At 42.3% G+C, this 27,196-nt stretch overlaps 1 protein-coding gene across 3 annotated transcripts in view; it reads right to left on the reverse strand.

Annotated features, from left to right (window-relative positions):
- GALNT14 (polypeptide N-acetylgalactosaminyltransferase 14) overlaps positions 1-27,196 on the reverse strand; it is a 237,126-nt gene that overhangs the window by 48,407 nt on the left and 161,523 nt on the right. For all 3 annotated transcript variants that reach the window (XM_035111477.3, XM_035111478.3, XM_035111479.3), the window contains exons 4-5: positions 3,426-3,493; positions 2,693-2,758 (exon numbers count right to left, since the gene is read on the reverse strand). In XM_035111477.3, the coding sequence (XP_034967368.1) occupies positions 2,693-2,758; positions 3,426-3,493 (134 nt within the window). The remainder of the gene's footprint in view (positions 1-2,692; positions 2,759-3,425; positions 3,494-27,196) is intronic.

Here is a 27,196-nt window from a genome sequence, read left to right on the forward strand (position 1 = left end):
TGTCTCTTCCATGGAAGAGGAGAGGCTGCAAAACAGGGTTGAACCCATTCAGAGTGAAGACAGGTAACATTGCCTTCACTCTGGCTTGGCTTCATGGCTGTTATCACAGTCATAAGCAAATCCAATTGGTTGCATGACACATGAGGTCATCTCACCAACTATGTGATTTCTGATTAGCTGGAAGAATCCTTGTTCTTAAAAAAAGGCACATGACTGAAGCAGGTGCCAAAAGGGGCAGCAAACAGGAGGAAACCAAGTGCTGGTGGTGGCTGGCTGTGTGCTTTATGGACATGTCTTTCAGAGTACATTTCGAGCCATGGAAAAGCCCCTTTTCATGCCATATAAATTTAGCACAGCCCTGGATAGAATAGGATAGCTACTAAATGGTAGCTTTGGAAAGCTCATCTACATACCAAGGTAGAGCTGTTTCTCCTCCAGTGTGTGTGCTATTCTATAGTGTGACTCAGTGTGACTTTCTATAATCTGACATGAACAACTAATGGTCACCTTGCTTTTCTAGCTTTCTGCAGCCTAACAGGGTATTCAGCCCAGGTAATAGGGACAAGTCACTCGTGCTCTGTAGAGGGCACTTGGTCATATTCCCCATGGGAATTGCCTTATGTATGCAAAGGAGGAGACGGGGGCAGGACAGTTTGTTCCAGGTCCTCAAAACAGGGAAGTTGCTTATAGAATTGGCGTGAATTTTACTGCTTCAAATATCCCACTGATTCATGGGGAGATCCTCGTGGTTGGCATTGCGCTGTGCCTCAGTTTACCTTTGCTCAAGCTGGGAGAGGGCGAGCCTTTCTGCTGCGGTGAAGGTTCCGCTTAGTAATTAACCACAATTGAGGCTGACTCCTGTTGTACGGGGCCCTGTTTGCTGGTTACTTATGATTTTAAACTGCTGCCATAAAAATAAATAAGCATTACACATACACAATTGAGCGTTTATTGATTATTTAATTCAAGGCAAGCTTTAATGGGACAGCATTTATATCCTTCAGTGGGTTCTGCTCAATTTTCCAAATTAGTATTGTAGTAGAGTGCGACTTTCTGACTGGTTCGGAAAGTTGCCTGAGCAGTAACCAAGATTTAATGGGCCCAAACCAGAATAGTTACAGACCTGCTTTGCATGTCACGTTAAAGCATAGTTAAAATAAATGATGGTTTATGTGTCTGTGCAGTGGATGGCGCTGGAATTTAGGTGCTTCACTCTTCCCCCACTTCCGCTGCTGCCGCACTGCTTAGAAACAAACCATGGTTTCGCTTGGGCTCGTGGTTTATTGCTCTCCAAAGAAACCATGATTAGGCATCATGCTAAGCTAGGCCGTGGTTTGTTTCCTGGGAGCAGCAGTAACAGCAGCAGGAGTAAAGCACCTGCAATTTCAGCAGCAGCAACATTGGACACTCGTAATAAACCATACTTTATTTTAACTGTGGTTTTCTGTGACATGTGAACAAGCCCATAATCACAGCAACTGAAGTGTGTGTGTGTGTGGGGGGGGGATATTTCTGCAAAGAAGTCATTTCTGAAACGCATGGTTCACTGTAGCCTTTCTTTATCACCACAACAGCCATGTGAGAAGATGACTACTATTCTACATGTATTGATGGAAAACTCAGGCTGAAAGGAGGAAGGATTATTAAGTGAATATTTCATTCCAGAGGCATTTGGAACCCATGTTCCTGTTATATACTAGACCATGGAATGTGATGTCAGCATGTGGCCTCCTGTTAGGCCGTCAACCTTATCTGAATGGTGATTTCTTGGTCATACTTATGCATGCTAGGGAACCTATTGTTTATACCAGGCATAACCAAACTTGGCCCTCCAGCTGTTTTGGGACTACAATTCCCAACATCCCTGGCCACTGGTCCTGTTAGCTAGGGATGATGGGAGTTGTAGTCCCAAAACATCTGGAGGGCCAAGTTTGGCCATGCCTGGTTTATACCATTGCAATGGGTCATACGTGGGGCTAGCTTTGAAAATGGACTGGAAACTGATGCTGGTCCAAAACTAAGAATAAGGATCTTAGCTGGGGATGGGATATCTGATCATATGATGGCATTGGCTGGATCTACACTGATCTGTTTAATGTGGCTGGGAAAACCCAGCCAGAAGGGTGGGGTATAAATAATAATATTGTTAAGCTTGGGTTTGATCACAGAAACATGGCCATTGACTACAATGTCATATGATGTAACTAAGTTACATTTGAGTTTACAATCTTTGCACTGGTATATGTGAATGTTGCCTCAACTGACTGCATTTTTATAGTTTGATCTTCCAGCATTTACTTTGTTTGCCTATATGCAAAAATAACACATGGAATGAAATCGTTGTGTCGTTTGCAAAATAAAAACAACGAAAGTGAAGCCAAAATTTCAGTAGGAGCTGTGATGCCTAGTAGTTTCTGCCATGTTTGTGCCGCATCCGTCATGGATTGCCTGCTATTGGATCAATCTGAATGAACACAGACTTTCAAGCTGTACAGAGTAAGTGCATCAGGCATCAGGCAGGGTTATAATGTAAATTATAATGCAAGTTATAAATTAAGTTATGTAAGTAAATTATAAAGGAGTATATCAGTGAAGTATACTACAAACCAAAAGACAGCCACTCCCCCGCCCCTCAAAAAAAGGTAATTCCTTTTGCCCTTCACCATCTGCAGCTGGGCCACTGAGTTCTTACCTTCTCTTCTTCTGTTGCGCAAACATTTCACCTTGGGTAGCTTGATCAGCAAACGGCAGTCATCCGCTTTGGAAACACAAGCAGAGATCCATCCCATTTTCGAAACTTTTTTTAAAAAAACTTTCACAGACTTTCAGGGCAAAAGAATAGCAGGTGAGCATTAAGGAGTTTGACAATGTGACACAGGTGAAAATGACCAATTGGCCCATTGGCTGCAGGAACACAGGAAATTACATCACAAGAGAGCATCTGCCCCTAGGCATCTGCAAGAACTTTCCCAGGACAGTGGGGGACTAAAGTAAAATACTGAAAGGGGGGGGGGCAGACTCCTGCAGCCAATCGGAAGCTGTGCCTTGGTTTTCAAACCGTTCCGGGAGTCAAATGGACTCTCAGAATGGATTAAATTCGAAAACCAAGGTACCACTGTATATACACACAAATTATAAGATAACATTAAAAAAACCAAAACCTATCAGCTAATTTCTCAACAGCAACAAAAAATTGACTAGAACAGTGCCTATATATTTTGCCGCTTCTCTCAGATTATACAAATGCTAGACATTTACTCTTACTCTCCCCTCTATGCATGCTGGGAATCTGTGGAGTACGGTTCAATGAGGGGGGGGCCTTGCCCCACCATGGGCACCCACGCACCTGCCTTTCCAAGCATGTTCTCCCCCCCTTCCCCCACTCGCCCCTCCCTCCCATATTCAAGTCATAAAAAGTCACTTACGGTCATCACTGAAATCATCTACCAATATAATTTCATGGACCAGATGCACTGGAGTTCGGTTCAGAACACTGAGGAAAGACCAGGAAAAAATTTCAGCAGGGCAGCATTTCAGCAGAAAAAAATTAAGCCAGGGAAATAAAGCTCTGGACCAATTTCCCTCCAAGAGACAATTGAGTAGGTGGTTGGAGAGATTCGGAAATATCTTTATGTCAAACAGACCCATTGTAACATGATGATAATCAACAGCTATATAAATCAGAAGAGGTGACAGGTTTATGTTAAAGTATCCAATGTCTCACATTATCGGAAAGTTGATTATATGCAGAGGGAAAACCTACATATTGCAAGGACTCCTGGCATACCTGGCCACGAAGAAGGAAACTCGAGCTACTGGGAAATTAAAGAAGCAGCACTTTTATAAAAGGATAAAAGCAAAGTTGTGCAAAGTTGTGCAAAGTTGTGCAAATAGATCCCCAGGAACATTCTACAATATAGAGAGCAGACAAACACAGTGATAATATTATACAGGCAAAGATACCTGCTTTTTTGTGTCTTATAGAAGAGAAGGGATATCTAAAAGAACTTATAATAAAATAGGGTTATTTTTAAGGCTGGACTTGGTGGGAATGTCAACATTAGGAATAATAAAAGTAATAATAATAATAATAATAATAATAATAATAATAATAATATATTTATACCCTGTCCATCAGGCTGGGTATCCTCAGCCACTCTGGGTGGCTTCCAACAAAATATTAAAAATTCATAAAAAGGAACAGGCCATGTCTGGGGAGGGGAAGGTTGTGTGGATGTCACAACCACTGCCACTGTGGTGAACACTTAAATTACTTGACCATTTATACTAGGGCTGGTTTGTTTTTTAGCCAAGGGATTGCTGAAACATTTAAAATAAATGTACTAGCATGCATGTTATTCTGAAGATACCCATTTCTGGTTTTGGAATGAAATGATCGCCCATTGTTTGAAAAAAATAATCTTCAATTTTTTGCTGAAACTTGAGGAAAATACAGATTGCCATAAACTCTAAACAAGGAGAGCTCCAATTACAATCAGATTTTGAAAATTCCATTGTAATTGGCATTGAATCAATGCATTGATTAACACTGTTGGTTAATTAATGTTTCCAGGCAAATTTAATTATTTTAACTTGCACCATTGCAAACTCTTTCCTTAATTTTACTTTACCACAAAGGAACTGTCCACCAAACTAGATTCAGATGTTAATGGTTTTCAAAACATCACATTCATTCAAACATATGCATAGTATAAATTTGCTCATCAGGGCAGTAGTGGGGGTGGCAATCAGTACTGCTAACTCTGAGTTGCATGGTAGCCCTTAGACTTAAATCTAAAAAGTAATGTATGAAGTGTAGGGGTGGTTGAGCAATTTTATTCAGTTCAAACTTCAAGGTGAACCTACAAAATTCCCACTTTCTGGAAAAAGAAAAGAATTAAAATATGGCCAACTTTGAAAATTTGCTGTCCTCTGAAATTTGCAACATAAGTTCATGGGGGGGGGAGATGCAAAGGCACTTTATTTTGGGCAAAAGTGCTTTGCAAAAATGTGTATATCAGGGGAAATCCCATTAAAATGTTGATGAATTCTTATGAGGTTTAAAAATTAATCACAAACTGATGCAGAAATGTGGGGAACTGGATGTAAGATTGGAAAAATGAGAAACTGAGAGAAGCTGAAATGGGCAGATTCAACCACCCCTAATGGAGTGGCCTTAAACTTAATCCTATCAATTTGTTGCCTGTGGAGTTATGTCCTCACATGGTGAGCCCAGCAATGGGTACAGTGAGAAACACCAACCCGCTTCCCCTGTTTTTGGTCTTTACAAAAACTCATTTCGAAGAAATGGCATTCCAAATGTAAGTGGCCTATTAAAGATAAATAAGAACAAAAACAGCTCCCCCCTTTTATTCCCACAGGGCTCACATTTTTTCCCTCTCTCTTTCTCTTCTTCACACACACTCATGGGGTGAGATTTAGATGTGCTGTTCCCACTTGTCAAGTTCTCTTTTAATTATTATTATTAATAGGTTTGTTGGTGCTGAGGGCTCCCTCCGCCTTTCCTTCAAATGAAAGCCAAATGTAGGAGCTGAGTTCAGCAAATTACTGCAACGGAGTATGTCAGAATAGGGAGACGGGAGAGTAATATCACGCTTGGAGGAATATTTAACAGGCGCCGATTGCCTGGAAACGAAAACGGGTAAAAATAGAAGGGGGAAAAAACAGCACAAAAAAACTTTAATGAACCAGTAGAATTAAATTAAAAACAATGACCTTTTTCCCATTGTCGGGCCAGTTGGGAAATGAGAATTAGTCTGCAGTTACTTTGGGCCAAAATGAGATGAGACATTATTAGATCATTTGAAAACAAGTCAGAGTTGGAGAACTGGTGGCCCGCAAGCCTTTCCAAATGACTCACTAGCCTCTAGTCTCAGGACCAACCCTCTGCTCAGCCGTCCACCCTCCTGCTGTTCTTCCAGGGTAGTCTTCGCATGGCGAATTGGCGATGGTCTTCAGTGGTGTTAGCCTCACTAGAAAACGCAGATGCTGCAGTGTTAAACTCTCTTTACTAGTCCAGGTTCTTAGTGATCATTGCCAGGGCTTGGGCAATCTATATATATATATATATATATATATATATATATATATATATATATGATTTTGACTATGCTAAAGCCTTTGACTGTCGACCACAGCAAACTATGGCAAGTTCTTAAAGAAATGGAAGTGCCTGATCACCTCATCTGCCTCCTGAGAAATCTTTATGCGGGACAAGAAACTACAGTTAGAACTGGATATGGAACAACTGATTGGTTCAAAATTGGAAAAGGAGTACGACAAGGCTGTATATTGTCTCCCTGCTTATTTAACTTATATGCAGAATTCATCATGCAAAAGGCTGGACTAGATGAATCCCAAGCCGGAATTAAGATTGCCGGAAGAAATATCAACAACCTCAGATATGCAGATGACACAACCTTGATGGCAGAAAGTGAGGAGGAATTAAAGAACCTTTTAATGAGGGTGAAAGAGGAGAGCGCAAACATCAAAAAAACCAACATCATGGCCACTGGTCCCATCACCTCCTGGCAAATAGAAGGGGAAGCAATGGAGGCAGTGAGAGATTTTACTTTCTTGGACTCCTTGATCACTGCAGATGGTGACAGCAGTCACGAAATTAAAAGACGCCTGCTTCTTGGGAGAAAAGCAATGACAAACCTAGACAGCATCTTAAAAAGCAGAGACATCACCTTGCCTACAAAGGTCCGTATAGTTAAAGCTATGGTTTTCCCAGTAGTGATGTATGGAAGTGAGAGCTTGACCATAAAGAAGGCTGATCGCCGAAGAATTGATGCTTTTGAATTATGGTGCTGGAGGAGACTCTTGAGAGTCCCATGGACTGCAAGAAGATCAAACCTATCCATTCTTAAGGAAATCAGCCCTGAGTGCTCCCTGGAAGGACAGATCGTGAAGCTGAGGCTCCAATACTTTGGCCACCTCATGAGAAGAGAAGACTCCCTGGGAAAGACCCTTGTCTCGGTATCTCTCTACCCACTATACCCAATAAAAAGCTTCTGGTTTTTTAACAAAAGTGTTTTTAAATATTTTCTTTAACTCATTACGCATCATTTCCTGGAAAGCTTTTACCTCTTTACATGTCTACCACATATGGCAAAAAGTACCTTCCTTTTCTTTACACATTTCCAACATTCATTTTTTGTTCTATATATTTTGGCCAGTTTAACTGGTGTTAAATACCACCTATACATCATTTTCATAACATTTTCTTTAAGCGTGCTGCATGCAGTAAAATAAATACCTTCATTCCATAACCTCTCCCAACCTTCTAACTGTATATTGTGTGCAATATCTTTAGCCCAATGTATCATTACTGATTTTACCTCCTTTTGATCAGCAGCCGTGCCTTCGCTCCATAAGACGCACAAACATTTCCCCTTCCTTTTTAGGAGGGAAAAAGTGCATCTTATGGAGCGAAAAATACAGTAATTGCTCGGGCAATCTTAAGTGACTGGGAACAAGCTATTAATGCTCCCACTCACCTCTCCCTTTCTGAAGTTTTTTCAAGTGCCTCAACCCGGAAAGTTGAGGTCAACTAAAATGACACCCTTTAAGACAAGGCTGGGGAACCCTTTTCAGCCCAAGGGCCGCATTCCCTTCTGGATAACTTTCATAGGGCCACATGTGGGCGGTGGGCGGGGCTACAGTCAAAAGTGGGGAGAGAATGCACATTTGGGCTTTCTGCAGATTCTGTACACAGTGTTGCCAGCCCCCCACCGTCCACTCAGGCAGGAAAGTTCAAGGACACTTTCCAGCCAGGCAAAAACACTAGAGGTGAGGGAAGGTGACCTGTGGAAAAGCCTGAGGGCCAGACAGGGTGGCCTGAAGGGGCTCGTTCACCTTCCAGGCCTGAGCTCTGCCAGCCCTGCTTTAGGAGCATATTCCGAGTTTCCAACATTTGCTATTCATCAAATTATAGAGATGTGTATGTATGTGAATGTTCATGCAGAAAAAAAAGGAGAGAGAGGAGACAGAGATGAGGGGAATAGAGTGGCTGAGATTGGAGAGGGGGCTGGAAAGGTTCTGTGAAAAAAGAAGGCGAATAGGGAGATATGCCAACTGGGCATTTTGTTGTTGCTTTTCTGTTCCTTCCTTAACATCTGTTTGCATGCAAACACCAATTGTAAAGGAATGACTTCTTTAAAAGGGCAAAACTTTGGAAACTTGTTTGCATGTGAGACAGAGAGACAGGTGGATGAATGGGGTACATGCTTGTCCGTGGATGTACAGAAGTGTGTGAATTTGGGTGTTGGATGGGAGATGCATGTGGATGGTGTGTCTGTGGCATTGGCCCTACACGTTTTGGGCTGAATGCAGAAGGCCACTTGCATACACAAAACGCGGCTCTTATTTTGAACTCTGCACAAGTGCTTATTCCAGAAATCAACCTAAAGTTAGATAAGAAGACACTTAAAAGGCCAATCTGATAATATGCTTGGTGGATAACAGTAGTACTCGGGAACTTGTTACATTGGGCCGGCTTTGATGGAGAGTTCTGCATCATAAGGCCTTTTCAGCAGCATGTGCAGTCTCTACAAGATAAGCGGAGAACCTTTGCACTAACATCACCGCGTACGTATTTAATATATGCAGACACTCACTCAGTCTAAGATTTGGACTAATATCCCATGTAAGAAGCCATAGAAATGAAGGATTCAAGCTGACAATGACTGCGTACCCATTCATCATAGTGACAGGGGACAGCGAAACATCGATGGATTCTACCTCTGCCTTGGAAGCAGGTGTTGGAATCCAAACTTCCTCAGGGCTCCAACATGCAGATGGTACCTTGCAAGAGCAGCTGCTGTCCCCATCACAGGGAATGCCATGCATACCTCTCTCCCCACCGTACAAGTGAGTCGGCTTTCATGTGCAGAATCTCGGAATAAATTCCAGAACCACTGGATTGACAAGCGGCATGTCTGTGCTTCCAGATGGGGCCTTGTTTTGCAAACAAGCCACTGAAATGTTACAAATAGATCATGGGCAACAGATTTATTTCTTTACTTACTTGCTAGATTCCCCCTGGTAAGCGTAATTCCAGGTTAACAGGGATGGGGGAGAATATGGGCTGTTATTTTTATGTCAACGGCGCTATGTAGGTGCTGCAAAAAAAGTGTGTGCATGAGCAGTGGCGATCCCATAATAAACACCTATCTGGAAGCTTCCGGAGATGACAGTATGCCATTAAAAAAACCCCACACATTAAAAAAAATCCTACCCCATTGTAGTCATACCTCGGGTTACGGCCGCTTCAGGTTGCATTTTTTCATGTTATACTCTATGACGCTTTCGTGCATGCGCAAAAGCACCGCTCTAGTTACGGACTTTTTGGGATGCGAACAGCACCCCGGAATGAATTGAGGCCATTGCTAGAGATACCACTGTATTTACAAACTGCAGAGATAACAAATGAGGGTGTCTGTGTGCTTTTGGAAAAACAACCAGTTATGACAACTCAGTCTTAATGCAAATGCAAATCACTGGCAAGCTCCCCTCAGCTTTTCCTACCCCTTGAACTGCAACTTAATTTTGAGTAGCCTCTGCAATGTGTAAAGCAGGGATGGCTAGCTTGTGGCCCTCCAGATGTTGATGGACTCAACTTCCATCAACCCTGACCATTTGCCATGCAGATGAGAGTCTGATGAGATGTTGGAGGTGCATACAGACCTCCCATTTTCTGGCCTTTCTTAGTACTGCTTGTACACACACCAAAAGAGAAGCAGAAAAACAGTGTCCTGTTCAACCCCAGGGGGTGGTATGCCTCCTACCTGTTCAAACTACATTCATATGGTACGGTAGTTCCCTCAAATGTTCTTTAAAGAACTCTTACAAATTCTGCTCCAGCTTTCCCATTATACATATATAATTGCCTTTGTTTGTGTGTGGGTAGCTTCCTTCGTTTGCCTTTCATACACCCAAAACACAACATGCTTGTTGTCACAGCTCTTTGAAGCACCTTGACTTTATATATATATATAAAAAGAATTACAAGCACCTCTGTCGGAAGGAATACTAAAGAGTCAAGAATCTATCTGAAGAATCCTTATGGACAGTTGTTGCTCTGCTTTGATCAGCCCTCATTTATCGTACTTCACACACACACACACACGTACGTTTGATTCATAGGATTTAATTAAAGTTAAACAGAATACAATCTAAAGACCCTGAAGCTAACAGGAGTACGGCATCTATGCCTTGTGGGCTTCCCACAGACAGCTGCCTTCTGGCAGTCAACAACGGGCAAACATTTACAATGACTACCAGCACCATCCAGCCATTCCAGGTACATAAAACTGTCATTCAATGCAACACTGAGTGGTACATCAAACCGGTATAGTCTACTCTGATGGTCAGCAACTCCCCAAAGGCTTGAGCAAAAGTCTTCCCCAGTTGGTCCTTTTAAATGGAAATACTAGAGCCTGAATCTGTGAAGCTACGGATGTCAAGTGTTGTGTAAAAGGTAGAATGCTCAACCTCCACTGTAGGAGACAGTATGTCTCCGAGTACCAGCTGCTGGTGCTCACAAATGGTTGCCCTCAGGCCCTGCTTGTGGGCTTCCCAAAGGCACCTATTTGGCCACTGTGAGAACAGGATGCTGGGCTAGATGGACCATTGGCCTGATTCAGCAGGCTCTTATATTCTTACATTTTTGATACCTGAGAGCTTCTAAGAAGAATCCATTTAGTTCACCAAGGTTTGCTTCGAATGAGATCTTGCTGGATCACGTCCTGTATATACAGTCATACCTTGGAAGTCAAACGGAATCCATTCCGGAAGTCCATTCGACTTCCAAAACATTCGGAAACCAACACACGGTTTCCGATTGGCTGCAGGAAGCTGCTGCAGCCAATCGGAACTCACGGAACCCGTCTCAGACATTTGTGTTCCAAAGAACGCCTGCAATCCGGAACACTCACTTCTGGGCTTGCGGTGTTTGGAGGCAAAACATTCAACTCGCAAGGCGTTCGACTTCTGAGATATGACTGTATAAGGGATTTCATTATACCATTCATACCTCCTAGTATTTAAAAAAAACAAGTTTGGTTGTTGGATTGTGATTATTTATGAAAGTAATTTATCTCCATGGCAACGCATTAGAACCTGTGGAAGATTGGGGTGGGCCAAGGGGGGAGGGAGAGAAAGCCAACAGTAACAATGCTCAAAGTGTCAGAGGTCACAGATACTGAAATCAAGTGGAGAGCAAGTGAAGTGGGGGGAAGCCAGCAGAAATGAAACACTCCAGCATCCCAGAATGACTAATTACATAGGAGAGAGAGAGAGAGAGAGAGAGAGAGAGAGAGAGAGAGAGAGAGAGAGAGAGAGAGAGATCGTTCAAGAATAACTATAAATGAGTGTTGATTACAAAGCAGCTTCCACATTTTCCTCTCAAATACCCACCAGCTCTTTGAAATTCAAGAGTTCTCTTATGTGAACATCAAAAAGGTAAAAGCATGAGCCGGGTTACATGCTTCCTCATTCCAAGAGATGATTAGAAAAAGAGGAAACATGAGAAAATTCTGACTAATAAGAGATTAGGGAGTCAATTTATTGCCTTAGAAATTTCCAAAAAACATGGAATTGCTTTGTACATAAAACCTGCACTTGAACCACAATTAAAAGGATGAGAAAGGGAGAAAATTGATGGTCCAAATTAAAGTTCAAGGAGAAAAAATAATTTTGGTAGGGATATATGCGCCAAATGTAAATATTACAAAAAATTCCCAAGAGTTAGAAACAGAATTACTAGATTTTGCAGATGAGAAAATTATAGTGATGGGGGATCTTAATGGAGTCCCATCACTAGAGAAGGATAGAACGATCAGGAAAAAAGACAGAAAGAAGGTAGGCTTCCCAAAACTTTTTTTGAAATGATAGAAACAGTAAAACTGGAGAGTTAAGCACCCGTTTGAGAAACAGTTCACCTTTTTTCTCTCATGTTCATGGAAGCAGTGCCAGACTAGATGCGGTTTGGGTTTCTAAGGAATTGGAGTCAAGAATTAAAAAAATCAAAATAGATCCAAAAACATTGTCAGATCATAATTCTATGATTATGGAAATACAAAAAGATACTCAGTCCACCTTTCGGCGGAGACTGAATGAAGAAATATCAGATGACAAAGTTTTTCTGGAATAGACAAAAAAGACATTAAGAGAATATTTTGAACAAAATTTGAATAATGAAACCTAACTCCAAATAGTCTGGGACGCCAGCAAGGCAGTGATGAGAGGCCTATTCATCCAACAAAATTAAATTAAAAAGAAGAAAAGAGAGAAGAAAAAGAAAGAGACCTTAAATAAAATAGCAGAAAAGGAAAAAATTTAATAAAAGCACCAAATAAAGAAACAGCAAACAGGCAATAAAATTATTACAATCACAATATTCTATGAGGAATTAATGAGGAAATAGCATGGAATTAATGAGGAAATAGCATGGAATTAATGAGGAAATAGCATGGAAAATTAAGAAAGCAAAAGAGATTTTTTTAAAAAATGTTAATAAACCAGGGAAACCTTTGGCATGGCAATTGAGAAAAAGTGAACAAAACAACTATGTAAATTGGATAAAGCTTAACAGCAGAACAACTGAGAAAGCAAAAGAAATATTTCTAAAATTCTCCCAGGACATTCTATACAAGATCTCAAAGTAGCTGTCTTACTACAAAAGAATTTCAGAAATAGACTGGAAAGAGAAGTTGCTGAATTACAACTTATCACCAAGCTCAAAACCATGGAGGGACCTGGTTTGAACAGAGACATAGGATTCTTATCTCATTATACATGATAAAGCGATCTTCAGCCATCTCAATCCTTGCTTTTTCATGCAAAACCATTTGCAGTTGTTTTCAGTCATCAACAGCTATCAGTCAGTCAATCACCCACTTCCACCACCCTTCTGAGTGATACCCCTTCCCCACCCCACCCCCTCCCCACCCCTTCTCCACATAAGCGCCTGGGGACTCCTATTTCAGTGTATCTGAGGAAGTGTGCATGCACACGAAAGCTCATACCAAAATAAAAACTTAGTTGGTCTTTAAGGTGCTACTGAAGGAATTTTTTTCTATTTTGCTTCGACTCAGACCAACACGGCTACCTACCTGTAACTAAAAAAATGGAAAGAAATAATAGAGATGGTAGGGATGTCAAAATATACAATTTGAAGATTGGATAAAACTATGGAAAGTAAATTTGAAATTCACAGATTGTATATTATTGAGAGAGAATTATATGAAAATGATGTATAGATGGTATATATCATCAGTTAAATTGGCAAAAATGTATAAAAATGAAAAGGAAGAGTGTTGGAGATGTGAGGCAGAAGGTACGTTTTATCATATGTGGTGGGCTTGCAAAAAAGTAAAAATGTACTGGGAAATGATATATAATGAATTGAAGAAAATGTTGAAAAAAACATTTGCTAAACAACCAGAAGCTTTCCTGCTAGGTATTTTAGGCCAAGATCTACCAAAAGAGAAGAGGGCCATATTCATGTATGCTACTACAGTGGCGAGAATTTTAATAGCACAAAATTGGAATACTGGAGAAATGCCAACCAAAGAGCAATGGCAAGAAAAACTGATGAACTATGCAGAATTGGCAAAACTGACAGACACACTTCAGGAAAAGTGACTTTGAAAGAGCATGGGAACCATTTATAGTATACTTGCAGAAACAAAGGAAGACTATTGACTTGATGGCAGGATTTAAATAAACACTCACACCTTTACTAACAAAAAAATATGTAGAAGATAAAGAAATAATATAATGTAACTTTTAAGAAACGGAAGTGTGTAATAAGGGAAAAACAAATCAGAAGTGGAAGTTTGGGGGGCGCCCAGGAAGGGGGCGGGAGGGAATATAATATAAATGTTATGGATATGGGGTGTATGTAATGATAGAAAAAGAAAATTTAATAAAAATTTAATAAAAGAAAGAAAGAAAAAGAGTGGGGGGCGGAATATAAATGATGTGGCCATGGGGTTTCGGGGAGGGGGGGGGTGGAAATAAAGGAAAGGAGAAGTCAGCACAAAGCACTAATTATACAGTTTCAGAGTAACACCTGGATTATTTTTTACTCTTTTAATCAACATCATTTGAGCACAGCTCTTATGAAGTGCGTTTTCACTCCCAGGGAACTTGAAAGAGGTGGGAAAGTTTAGAAGCAAGGCAGGCTTCTAAACAGGGATGCACCTTCAAAGGGTTCAATCCGCTTGATTAATTGGAAGGGCCCAATTTCAATGGGTGTAAAAGGCACCCTTGCTTCTTTATCCAAGGCTGTTTTTGGTCCTGGTGTGTTAATGTTCACAGGGAAAACGAAACGTTCAAGACTCCCTTTGCTTCCCTAACAATAAGTCGTAGATTTATAGCTTACAAAAATTATATTACTTTAATCATTGGAAAGGGCAGAAGGTTGATCAATTAAAAACAAAATTAATCTGCTGCCTGGGGTACTGTTGGGAGCTGGAGCTCAAAACATCTTGAGGGTTCTAGGTTGGGGAAGGCTGCCATAGAAGAAGCAGGGGAATCTGTTTGTAGCTTCTCCTTGCTCTTAGTCATCTCTGAACTGGCTCTCACTGGGTGGCCACAGAAAAGCACTGCCCTGCTCTCAGTCTAATGGGCATTGTGGGATTAAGACGATGCATAAAATAAAGACTGCAGAGCACTTTCATGCAATGGAAAAAATGTTATAAAAACCATTACAACAGCACTGAAATGATCCATTTGGCGGTGATAGACACACTCCAGCTCCTCCTTTGTTCTGTCTTTAACTGTGCTAATGCCCGCTTCCTTGTTCCTTCCTTCAGACTCCACGTTGGCACAAAAGGCCTCTGCCCCCCCCCCATTTGCTGCCCAGCTTGGCACCAGCCCCCAGTACAGCCCTGCAGCCAGAAATCCAATGGGGAGTTGGGCATTTTGCCTACAGTATCATACACAACAGCTTTTCCTAGTCGGATGACTGCCAGTCAATGTGTCTTTTGAAGCCTCCACTCTTATTAATGACTTCTTTTTTTTAACAGTGCCTGGCTGTTCCTAGAACTTACTGAATTGCCCATAAGTACAAGGGAGCACTGGGCCTTTTGTGGGCTGTTAAGTCTTATTATGCTACATTTTGCAGGCAAAAGGCTACACTGAGCAAAGGGCTGTGACACAATCTTCGTGAGAGAGGTTGGGGTGGTGACGGTGAAGAGATGTACCGGTACATCTTTACTTGCACGTTGTTGATGAGTAGCAACAACAAAAGCCGAGATGGGCAAGCGCTCCCAAACTCATATTGGATTACCAAAGATCAATATTCCAAACCAAGCCAAAGCCCAGAAGAAATGGAAAAACCTCCCATATTTTTAATTCACGCTCTATTCAATGTGTGACAGGGTTTCATTGCGCTGAACTGGCAAGAGAACTAAGTAGTCACAGTGGCAAAAAGATGAGGTTGTGGTACAGAGCCCATTTCTTGCAGAGATGGCCTTTCTCTCTTTGGTTATTTAACCTGCGGCCCATCAATTCTCTCAATATTTATCTATTATAAAACTTATATCTCACCTTTCCCCCAAGGCAGCTCAAAGTGACATATACACCTCTTCCCCTCTCCTTTTTTTTTTATATCCACAGCAAACCTGTGAGGTAGGTTAGGCTGAGAGATAGTGCCTGGCCTGACCCAAGGTCACCCAGTGGGCTTCACCCAACTGAGAGGGCAGGGGAAGCTGGCAATTCTTCTCCGGCTCAGATTTTAAAGCAAACTAGAGAAGAAATTATAGGTTTGAAAAGTTTGCTTCTCCTTTGACTTAAGCTTTAAGAAACGTCATGAATTCTTTTCGAGCCTGCCTAGGGAGAAAGTTTGCCTGAATCTCTAATCGGAACAAGCCTAAATCACTCATCCTTCTGCTTCTCTGAACATCCAAAACTGTCCTTTAGAGATTCCATATGTAGATAATTGTCTCCCCTACTTGGAGCTGCCAGGGCAGCTGGAAAAGGAAACGGAGAGAGCTGCCCCTGTTGAACACACTATTAGGGTATTCAGACATGATTTTTCTCACAAGGCCTTTTGTCTGGAGACTGCGCTAGAGAGTGCTGTAAGATGAAGGCATGTTTCATCCCTTTTCCCTGAGGCAAAGGTCAAAGTTTGCCAGCATAAGTAATCTGTAAGTAGTATATTACCTCACATTCCCTCGCAGCTGCCTCTGGCACTGGTCTGCCTCAGTCCCTTCTGTTCTCTGCCGTTTATTATTTAGAGAGAGAAAGAAAAATGCAGGCTGGTTCCCTGCTTTCCAAGAACATTTCTGCAATGAGGTAAGAGCCTCACTGGAGTTGAGAAGAGCCAGGAAACATTTATTAAGGCGAGCTTATAATGCTTATGTCAGTGCCTCAGCAAATCAGGGTCAGGGAGAGCTCCCCACCCATTCCTCTGCATTCAAGGGTATTCTCTTCCTCTGGGAAAGCAGAGTCGGCCAGAGCTAGGGTGGATTCATGCCACAGAATTTTCTTAGGTGAAATGTTGTATTTCATACTTGGGTTTTGACCAATCGCCATATGTGTAGCTGGAGAGGGAGGGGGTATAATATTAATATTTGTTGGTATCCCACTCTACCTCCTAAGCAGAGGGTGACATTAAGGGGGTTGATATCTGGCCTCTGAGTTGCCTGCATTCTTAGCTTCAGGCACTGCAAATCTCTTCTATAAGTCATTTCTTGTGTCAGTTTCCTATCAGATTACCCAGGCTAATGCCCCGGTGGCAGGGGTTGCCTTTGTGTCTGTAGTGCGGGCAGGCCTCACTCTCTGCTGAGTCAACTGAAATGGTTGTTTTGCAGATATAAGGATGGTTACAGTGGTGCCTGAGGGACAGCACTGCTCTCCTGGCTTCCAAATAACATGTGTCGCTGCAACTTACTGGGAGGGCCAGCATGAAGATTGGAATGGGATTTGGCTCCACTGCCATGCCCACATCTGCAATGCTCCCTTCTTCTTAAATATTTTTTATTGATTTTCTTTTTCTCATAACAAATATCCAATACCAATAACATTCATTTTCCAATTTCCCCCCTCCCTATTTGACTTCCCTCAGCTTCCATTTCTGGTTTATTACATCAGATGTTACAATTTCTTGCTCTCTGTAAATAAAGTTGTAAATGTTTATTTGAATCCTGGCAGTGAGTCCATGTTTTTTGTTTGTTTGTTTGTTTGTTTGTTTCGTTTCTGCAAATATGTTGTAAAAGGTTCCCATTATTTTTCGAAATCACTATTGCCCTTTTCACTGAGTTTATCTGTTAACTTTGCCAACTCTGCATAATTCATCAACTTTTCTTGCCATTGTTTTTTTGATGGTATTTCTCCAGTCTTCGAGTTTTCTGCTATTAAGATTCTTGCTGCTGTTGTAGCATACACGAATAATGTCTGTTTTTCTTTTGGCAGCTCTTGTCCTAAAATACCTAACGGAAAAGCTTCTGGCTTTTTAACAAATGTTATTTAAAACATTTTTTTTTCAATTCATTGTATATCATTTCCCTAAAATGTTTAATGCAATACTCCCTTCTGCCTTGCCCAGGAGCAGCACATCCCCTTTCACCAGCATCCCTTATCTGGATTGCGTGGCAACACTTGCAAAGCAGTGGTGACAGTGTGTTCTGGCAAGATCTTGCCAAAATCTTGCGAGATCTTATGTGAGATTTTGGCGAGATCTTGCAAAATTTTGGCGATATCTCACTGGAAGCTGGCACCAGTGCCCGTGCCGCTTCTCTGCTGGTGGCAGAGGTGGGCAGGCTGGCCCTGTCATTTCCTGTCCCCTTTCCACTAATTTGTGGTGCGCAGAAGCTGAGAGAGCAGTCTGGCCCCACCTGCCAATAACACGTTCTTATATCTGATCTCTGTAGGTCTCCGCCTGACTAAAAGCTACTTCAGTTGTACTGAACCCAACGCCAATGAAGTTAAAACAAAAAAAATGTATTTAATTAATACAAACTTAGGGCAATATATCCTCAGCTAGCTGGCAACATCATGGTAGAGCAAATGTGATATGTTTCAGGTGGCTATGCCTGCATGCATGTTCAAGCCTTCTGCCTTTAATTCCTACTAAATTAATAGAAATTCCCAGGGTGGTTGGACCTTTAAATCCCTTGGGTGTACTTTAGAAATACTTGTGAGAATTTGGCTCAGAAAACAAAGTGGAGTTAATAATTCATTTGATAAAGTCAGCTAGAATATTGATGGCCCCTTTTTGGAAGAAAGCAGACATTTCAGTCAATAAGAAAATGGGAAGAAAAATGTTGGGCCATGAAAAGAAGTTTGAACATGGCCTGTATTTCACTATAGGGAAAGGAGAGTGAAGCATTTAAATGTTGAGGGTCTTAGATGCTTTCTTCTGCTTATTTATTTATTGGGCCTTAGGGTGCATCACTGGGTAGACTTTGTGATATATTGAGATGAAGAATGGAGCTCTGTAAAATATTAATTAAATTAATGGAGCAAGCTTCACCACGTCTACATGGAAAGAGGTCCTACTGAATTCAATTCCCAGAAAAGTAGGATCAAGACTGGTGTGCATTATGAGCATAGCTTCAAATGTTTCTGCATTTCTTCTAGCTGCGTTCACGCATCATGCTAAACCATGGGTTTAGCCTTATGAGGGCAAGCTGCAACAAACACCTTCACATCTGGCTCACTTGCTCTCCTCTCCCCTTCCAAAGCACCCTTCCCTTTCAGATCTACCACCGCTGGTCATGATGTCTCAACCTGGAGAAATTGGCTAGTCTAAACAATGGTTAGGGACAGCATACCAACTTCAAGCCATGATTTACAATGCTGGCTTGTTTCCACTAATTATAGTCAAGATGAACTACAGTTGAGGGTTCCGATTAAACTGTGATTAATCTAAGGCCAAACTGCGGGAGGCAGTGGAAGACAGGAGTGCCTGGGCGTGCTCTGGTGCATGCGGTCATGAAGAGTCGGACACGACTAAACAAGAACAACTATCTAAGGAAAAGCGCTTCCAATCACCTCCTGAGTTTAAGGAGAGGTGAGGAGGAAGTACACATAGAATCATAGAGTTGGAAGAGACCACAAGGGCCAACCCCCTGCCAAGCAGGAAATACCATCAAAGCATTCCTGACAGATGGCTGTCAAGCTCTGCTTAAAGAGCTCCAAAGAAGGAGACTCCACCACACTCCTTGGCAGCAAATTCCACTGTCAAACAGCTCTTACTGTCAGGAAGTTCTTCCTAATGTTCAGGTGGAATCTTCTTTCTTGCAGTTTGAATCCATTGCTCCGTGTCCGCTTCTCTGGAGCAGCAGAAAACAATCTTTCTCCCTCCTCTATATGGCATCCTTTTATATATTTGAACATGGCTATCATATCACCCCTTAACCTTCTCTTCTCCAGGCTAAACATACCCAGCTCCCTAAGCCGTTCCTCACAAGGCATCGTTTCCAGGCCTTTGACCATTTTGGTTGCCAAACATAAGCCCATGACTTGTGGCAGTTCATCCTCATAATGCAAAACCATCGTTTAGCATTTTGTGTGACTATGCATGCTTACTCAGAGATAAATCTCACTGTCTTCAATCAGGCTCACTCCTTATCCAGAATACAGTCGTACCGTTTCGGAAGTCCGTTCGACTTCTGAAATGTGCGACTTCCAAAGTGTGGCTTCTGATTGGCTGCAGGAAGCTCCTGCAGTCAATCGAAAGCCTTGAAAGCCCTGTCGGATGTTTGGCTTCCAAAAGAACGTTCAAAAACTGGAACAATCACTTCTGGTTTTCAATCGTTTGGGAGCCGAAACGTTAGACTCCCAAGACATTGGGGAGCCGAGGTACAACTGTATTTAGGATTGCAGGCTGTGATACTTGAGCCAGGGGCATAGGAAGATAGGGGCGGTGGGGGCGGGGTGCCCTGGGCAGCGCGATCCCAGGGGCGCCATAGCAGCTGCCCACCCCGCCCCCAAAACGCACACACGCCCCTGCGCGCAGTGCGCCCCGCCCCCGCCCCTGGTGGCAGAGCATGGAGCTCCACCCCTGACTTGAGCTGTTTTTATATACATTGGTGCCTCACAAGACGAATTTAATTTGTTCTGTGAGTCGCTTTGTATAGCGAAACATTCGTTTTGCGAAGCGGCTCCCATAGGAACGCATTGAAGTGTGGTTTCCCATAGGGTGTCTCGCAAGACGGAAAATTTTTGTCTTGTGAGGCACCCTATGGGACAAAAAAATCGTCTTGTGAGTCTCCATTGGAAGGAAACTTTGTCTTGCGAGTCTCCATTGAAATTGCAAAATGCTTTCGTTTTGCGAGTTTTTCGTCTTGTGAGGCATTCATCTAGCGAGGTACCACTGTATAACTTTGAGTATGTTTTGATGTTAAAACAAGAAAATGAAGCATATCACTAACGAAACAATTATCCATACAAACCGGAAACAACACATTTATCATAATATCAAGATCAACACATTAGAGCCACTTAAAACACAAATTTAACAGCTGAGGCTATTTAAAGGAAGGCTTCTGAAACTCATAAATATGACTATACTTCTTATTTGAAAGCTAAGTGATTAGGCTAGTGAGCCTCTCGTGAGAGAGTTCATCACTGTGGAACCATATGGGTGGAATATTTTATCAGACAGTCCCTACTGTTCTCCTGAATAGCAGAGTCCACCAGCTTGGATGGTTTAAAAAAACAATTAGACAAATTTGTAGAGGACGTGGTTATCAATGGCTACAAGGCAGAATGGCGATGTTCCACCTCTACTTTCAGAGGCAGTTTGCCTCTGAATACCAGTTGATGGGAATTACAAGTGGGGAAAGTGCTGCTGCTCCCAATTCCTGTTTGCAAGCTTCTCATAAGCATCTCCTTGGTCATAGTAAGAACAGGTATTGGACTATTGAACAGGGTATTGTCTGATCCAGCAGGGCTCTCTAAAAAAATTTTGTGTGTGTATTTATATACCGCCCTATACCCGGAGGTCTTGGGGTGGTTCTTCTTACTTTCTATGTCTTCCTCTGAATGGCTGGCAGTGCTTTCCCATATGGAAATGGTTAACCTCAGTCCAGCTTGTGGTGTTGTGACTCTCTTAAAAAAGCATCCAGTGCCAGGCTATGATGCTATCCATCACAGTAGCCAATATTCAACAGTCTAAGTCAGGATGGCAATTGATATGTTTACCCCATGTGTTCAGATCTGGAGAACAGACCCTATTCCACGTGATCTATAGGGAAGGAGATATATGAAACAACCCGGACCCTGTGATTATCATCTGAGGCCCTTCTTCGTGTGTCTCCTCCGCTACAGGTCTGGAAGGCAGCAGCACAATAATGGGGCCTTTTCTGCAATGGCTCCATGCTTGTGGAATGCTCTCCCCAGGGAGATATCTTTAGGCGCGAGGTGAAAACATTTTTAATAAGCCAGGTCTTCAGCTAACTAAACCATCTGTGGCTGTAAGGGAATGTTGCTTTTGTTTGTTGTTATATGTATTTTTGTGTTTCCCTTCAACTATCAGAATACCTCTTTTGCTTAATTTGTCTTTGACGAATTAAACCATCTATGGCCTTTTAAACTGGTGTGTGTGTGTGTGTGTGTGTGTGTGTGTGTGTGTGTGTTATGTATTTTTATGTTTTTGCATTATAAACGGCCCTGTGATCCTCAGATGAAGGGTGGCAAAGAAACTAATAATAATAATAATAATAATAATAATAATAATAATAATAATATGTTTAGCATAGAGAATTAGGGATCATAGAGATCTATGAGACTCTGCTTTTCTGTAGCGCAAAAAGATTAGCTATGGTTTTGCAGGGATCTGCTCTTATGCGGGGAGAGCTTTTTCATTAACAATCTCATGGCTCCCAATTATGAAGGACAATTAGCTGCGAAGCTCTCTTGGTTTGCATGGAGATTATGTTTTCAAGGACAACCTCCGAGTTCCTCTGGATGAGCCATGGAGAGGTCTGGGCACATGGCCATTTTTTCATTTGCTAGTTCACTCTTGGCTAAGCTTTCCTACGGGGGACTGAGGAGATGCCTAATTTTCACTGCAGGCTTTCTAAAAGTAGCATTTAATTCCCATGTGTGTCTTGAATCTACAAAGCACCAAATACAAAGCTCCTTCCTGCAAGGAACAGAGAAAGCTTTCTTACAGCCTCTGGCACGTCTAGAGAGCCTCTCCACTCTAGGTGTGCAAGTTGTACAAGTGTAACTAGGATGCATCGGTGTGTGCATTTGCAAGCGGTGGCTAAATAGAAAAGTGAGCACCTGCCACTGGTTATTGCTTGGCTTGATAAAACATGGGAACTTTTAGCTGTGGACAAGATTTCAACCCACATTAAAGGGGCACGAAAGCTTTTCGTTGCGGATGGCTCACTAGAAAAATGGTTTCTGTTTATATCAAATGTAGAAACTCAGCAAAAACAATGCACAGAAGGCAGTTGCATCTGAGTTCAGTATTTATTTTGGAAAGTTAAAGGCAGGGAGTGAGGAGAGACTAAACAAAAGCAAAGAAACTGCTTCGGAATTGGAATCTTTGCTGATTTTGAATTTCCTGGTACTGTTTATATATAAGAAACACTTGCTATTGCTTTTGAAACTCTTAACTTTTGGGGAGAAAACTTTTGAAATAGTTGATCAGCTCCAAGTGCTGCATGAGTCCTCGTTTTGGTTTCCTGTGCACCTTGTTGTTGTTTTTAACTTATGGCACCTGCAATTGACTGCTTTGAAGCCAAATTGGAATGTATTTTGCTGTTTTATCCTTGATGCAATCATTAGGATGTATTTTAATTGCTCTAAGCCACTTCGGGCGCCAATCTTGGCTGAAACCAAATAACAATGATCATTTAGATAAAGAGGCTTTTAATGATGATCAGGAGTGGGTGATGGGGCAGCTGAGCAGCTGTAGCAGGTTCACCTGTACCTGTGCTGTCACACTCTTGGCCCCATCTCTTCCCAGGAAGCAGCAGTGGTACCAGTACCAGGAGACCAGCTCTAAGGTGGTGTTCCACCACCTGCTCCCGACAGAGATGATACATCCATACAGGTGACAGTAAGCACTTAATGGAAAAGTGTGCAGTCCTGCAGTATCTAAGGTTAATATTGGGGGTTAATGGACATCCTTTTGCTTGAGTGGCAGTAAAACACAGGCACCTTGGCTAATTATTTACTTGAATCCACCTGCTTCATTCTTCAGTGGCATCAAACTTCCTTCCATTCTGTTCATTTCTTTCTTGTTTTTCTTGGAGTTCTAACTTTTTCCTGGTTGGTATGGCTTGGTGGCGAAATTTTCTCCAGTTGTAAGCTATGGTTGGCTTCTGCCGTGTGTGTGTGTGTCTGTGTGTGAGACACTAAAGTCAGAAAGAAATTATTTTCACTTGCTTTTCAGATAACTGTACTGGTATGTTGCACTAAAAATAATACTGGGCATACTTATTTAATTCCTAGTAAGGCCACCCAACCCAGTCAGATTCTTTCTGAGTAAAACGGCATAAATCTGGCCATTCTGATTTGAGGTATCTATAGCAGACATTGCTAAAGGGCAGACTTCTTTCCAGAATTTTGTATCTGGATCTGCCTGTCATTGGTTCTGGCTCCCTCCACTGGGGGCATGTATCCCCCACAACAGATTACAGATGAGGGAATACAGCCTCAACAGAAAAAAAAAAATTGCTTACCCCTGATCTAAAACCATCAGATTTCAAACCCATCCTCTATCTTGAATCTAATTCAAAACCATTTCAGGAAATTTTAATTGCCGAGTGCATTGGAAGGGTATATTAACACTTATAGGCCATCCTCAAAGGTAGTTCCTCAGAACAAAAAAAACCCATGTCTCAACCTGCTAAAGCAGCCATCCCCAACCTTTGGCCCCCCCAGATGTTTTGGACTACAATTCCCATCATCCCTGACCACTGGTCCTGTTAGCTAGGGATCATGGGAGTTGTAGGCCAAAACATCCGGAGGGATGCCTGGTTAAAGCCTAGCAAAGTTTTGGATACCAGGCCATAGCCAACCTCATCAAATAGTGAGAGACATGACTTTCTGGAGCCAGAGCTTGAGGTACAAACCACAGGCCACACAGAGCTGGGGACCGTTTTGACCTGGAAGCTTTTACATCATCACCATCATTATCATTATTATCATCATCACCATCACCACCATCAAATTCGTAATCACTGCCCTTCACCAGCAAGCGTCTAGGCAGAATTAAAAATAGAAAAGTTCTAACATACTACAGTCACAGGAATAGATGTCAAGGGCCAGAGGTGCATCTTCAGCATTCACTGAAATATGTATTGTGAATAAGTGAGTCTCACCTCTGTGGGGATGGAATTCTAAGACTTAGAGTCCCCACAGAGAATGCCGTCAGCCAGGCCCTGAACTTCTAAGGGAGATTGAACCACCAAAAGAGCACCTTCTGCTGATCTGAACATCCAGGAGGGTCTGTTGGGAAGGAGGCAGTCTCTCAGATAGTTGAGGCCTGAGTTGTTATAGCCCTTGTAGGTCCAGAGCTGAAGAAGTCAGCTGGCTGCTGGGATGGCAGAGTTACCCTGGAACCCAAGAACTTGTCATAACTCAGGGAGCCTTCAGGCCTACTGCCTCAACCCAAAAGCCCATCACAATCCAGGGAACATTCAACACTTAGGGGTAATGGAGAATGGATCCATCTGTTCCCACTTCTGGCTTCAGCTATCCCTAACATGAAGAGCATCCTGCTTCAGGCAATAATTTGACATTTCCAGCCAAGCAACTGGGGAATGTTTTGGTCAGTGCTATTTTTATGCACCTCATTGGCAACAAGTGGAATTGATATTGCATTACAAGAGATGAAGTAACATGAGTTCTGCAAAGAACCCCTTCAAATTTGTGACTAGTGCTTTAGAAATTTTCATTGCTTTAGAAAGAGAACATGTAATTATGATTGCATTAGAGATGCACATATTTCAAATTCCCCGTTATCTTGTCACTTTCCCCCCTTTAAGACTTCCTAGACTTCTAAATGCTCTTTATTGGTTGAAAGCCAATGAGGAGAAAAATACCCTTCCTATCATCAAGCTGGGAAAAAGGAGGGGAAAGGTACATACATACAAAATTTATAGAAAAAACAATTTGTACACTTGTGACAAACCTACAGTATTCTTAAGTGATGTTAGCTATACTTAGAGAAGACTCATGGAAATCAACAGAATTAAGTAAATAAAGTTCATGAATTTTACTGTGAGTATGACTTAGCCAGGGCCGGCTCTAGGTAGACCCCCGGTGGTGTGGTGCGCCAGGGCGCCGGGCCGATAGGCTGGGCGCCGCGCGGAAACCATGCTGCGTCCTGCAAGGGCAGGGGCGCCGGAGCGATCTCCGCCCCTCAGCACCAGGGCGCGCAACCTGCTCAAGACTGCCCTGGACTTAGCTGGATCTCATCCACAATAATTAGATTACCGCAACATGTTATGCTTGGGGCTGCCTCTGAAGACTGCCTTGAAACTTACGTTGGTGCAGAATTCAGTGGCCAGCTTGCTCATTGAGGCAAGATGGTTTGAATACACAATGCCAATCCTGACCCGACTGTACTGGCTGCCAATTAGTTTCTGGACCCGATTCAAAGTGCTGGCTTAAGCAATTCAGGACAGCAATACCTCAAGAACCACATCTCCCCAAATGAAACAACGCAAACCCTGTGATCATCACCAGAGGAAGCTCACATATCCTTATGTGCCAGGCAAAAACATTCCTCATATCCCAGGCCTTTGGCTAATTAAATAATATATGGCCTTTTAAACTGGGGCGGGGGAGTGTATTGTTTTTGTTTGTTCTTATGTATTTTTGTGTTTTTATGTGCTTCAACTATCAGAATGCCTCTTGCTTCCACAGAGAGGTGGTGAGCTTTACATACCTGTAATATAGTCCATAGTAGGAAGGTAAGAGTCACATCAGTTGCCTCAGTCACTTTTGCCTCTGTCCCCTCCTAATTTTGGCACACTTACCTGACATGGAACTTTACTAAAACCAGTGGGGCTTATTTCAGAGTAAAGGAACATAGGACTGGACTACAAAATTCATATCACCCGTGACACAGTGCTTTTTTCTGGGGGGACTCTGGGGTACTCATACCCCTAAACATTTTGTGAATCTAAGTTTGGTCTAATTGGGGGCAGTATTTCAATATGAGTAGGTAAATGAGAGTACCCCTAAACATTCTTTTTTTTTTAGAAAAAAAGGCACTGTCTGTGAGTATATGAAAAGGATTGCTTCAAATCTCTTTGCTCTCTCTCACTCACACATTTTTGAACCCAGCTCAGATTCTCATCTTGAGTTGCTTCTTACATCTTCATAGACTATTTTGTCCTGCACTCTGCCTGATCTTGTTCTCCACCATCACCCAGACTCAGGAAATGCTTGGCTTAATTAGATCCTACAAATCTCCAACGATAGCATCCATAACATCTTGGAGGATATGCTATGTGCTGGCAGAAATGAAACTCATCTGATTAGTACAACTCTGTTTCTTTAGGGTCTTCAAGTGCTACATCTAAATGATGGAACTGAACACCCCCCCGACTGCTGTGATATTAACAAGCATTACTCAATTACTCTCTGCTTATTAGAAACTGAGCAGGAAACGAGGGGAAGGCGATATCTGGTTGACTTGCTCAAGAACAATGTGGAAGATGAACACAGAGCCTAGAGTCTAGGTCTGCATTCCCAACCTGGTGACCACCAGATGATATGGATGACAACTCCCATCAGGTGCCAACCAATTTTTATATATGCAAGGGAAAACAGTATACAGTCATACCTCAGGTTACGGCTGCTTCAGGTTGCGCATTTTCGGGTTGCACACTGCGCTGAACCCGGAAGTCCTGGAATGGGTAACTTCCGGGTTTCGGCACTCGCGCATGCACAGAAGCACTGAATCGCAACCCGCGCGTGCACAGATGCAACCCAAGCGTCGAATGTCAGCATTTAAATCCATTAAATAAACAAATACAGCTACAAAAAGGGATAAAATGGTGCAGTTGTTTTTACATGATGGAACTGGTCAAAAGTTAAACACCATGAAGAAACACATTTCTCATGGATGGGACAATGATCCCCTCCATAATCTGTACATGGCTTTCCACCAAGTGTGAAACAGTGTTTACTCTCGTTGACAAAATAGCAGGTGAGCCAGACGGCTATCCCATTGTGGCAGCATGTT

The sequence above is a fragment of the Zootoca vivipara genome, chromosome 3, assembly GCF_965207765.1.
Source record: "Zootoca vivipara chromosome 3, rZooViv2.hap1.1, whole genome shotgun sequence".
In the NCBI taxonomy this organism is placed as follows: domain Eukaryota; kingdom Metazoa; phylum Chordata; class Lepidosauria; order Squamata; family Lacertidae; genus Zootoca; species Zootoca vivipara.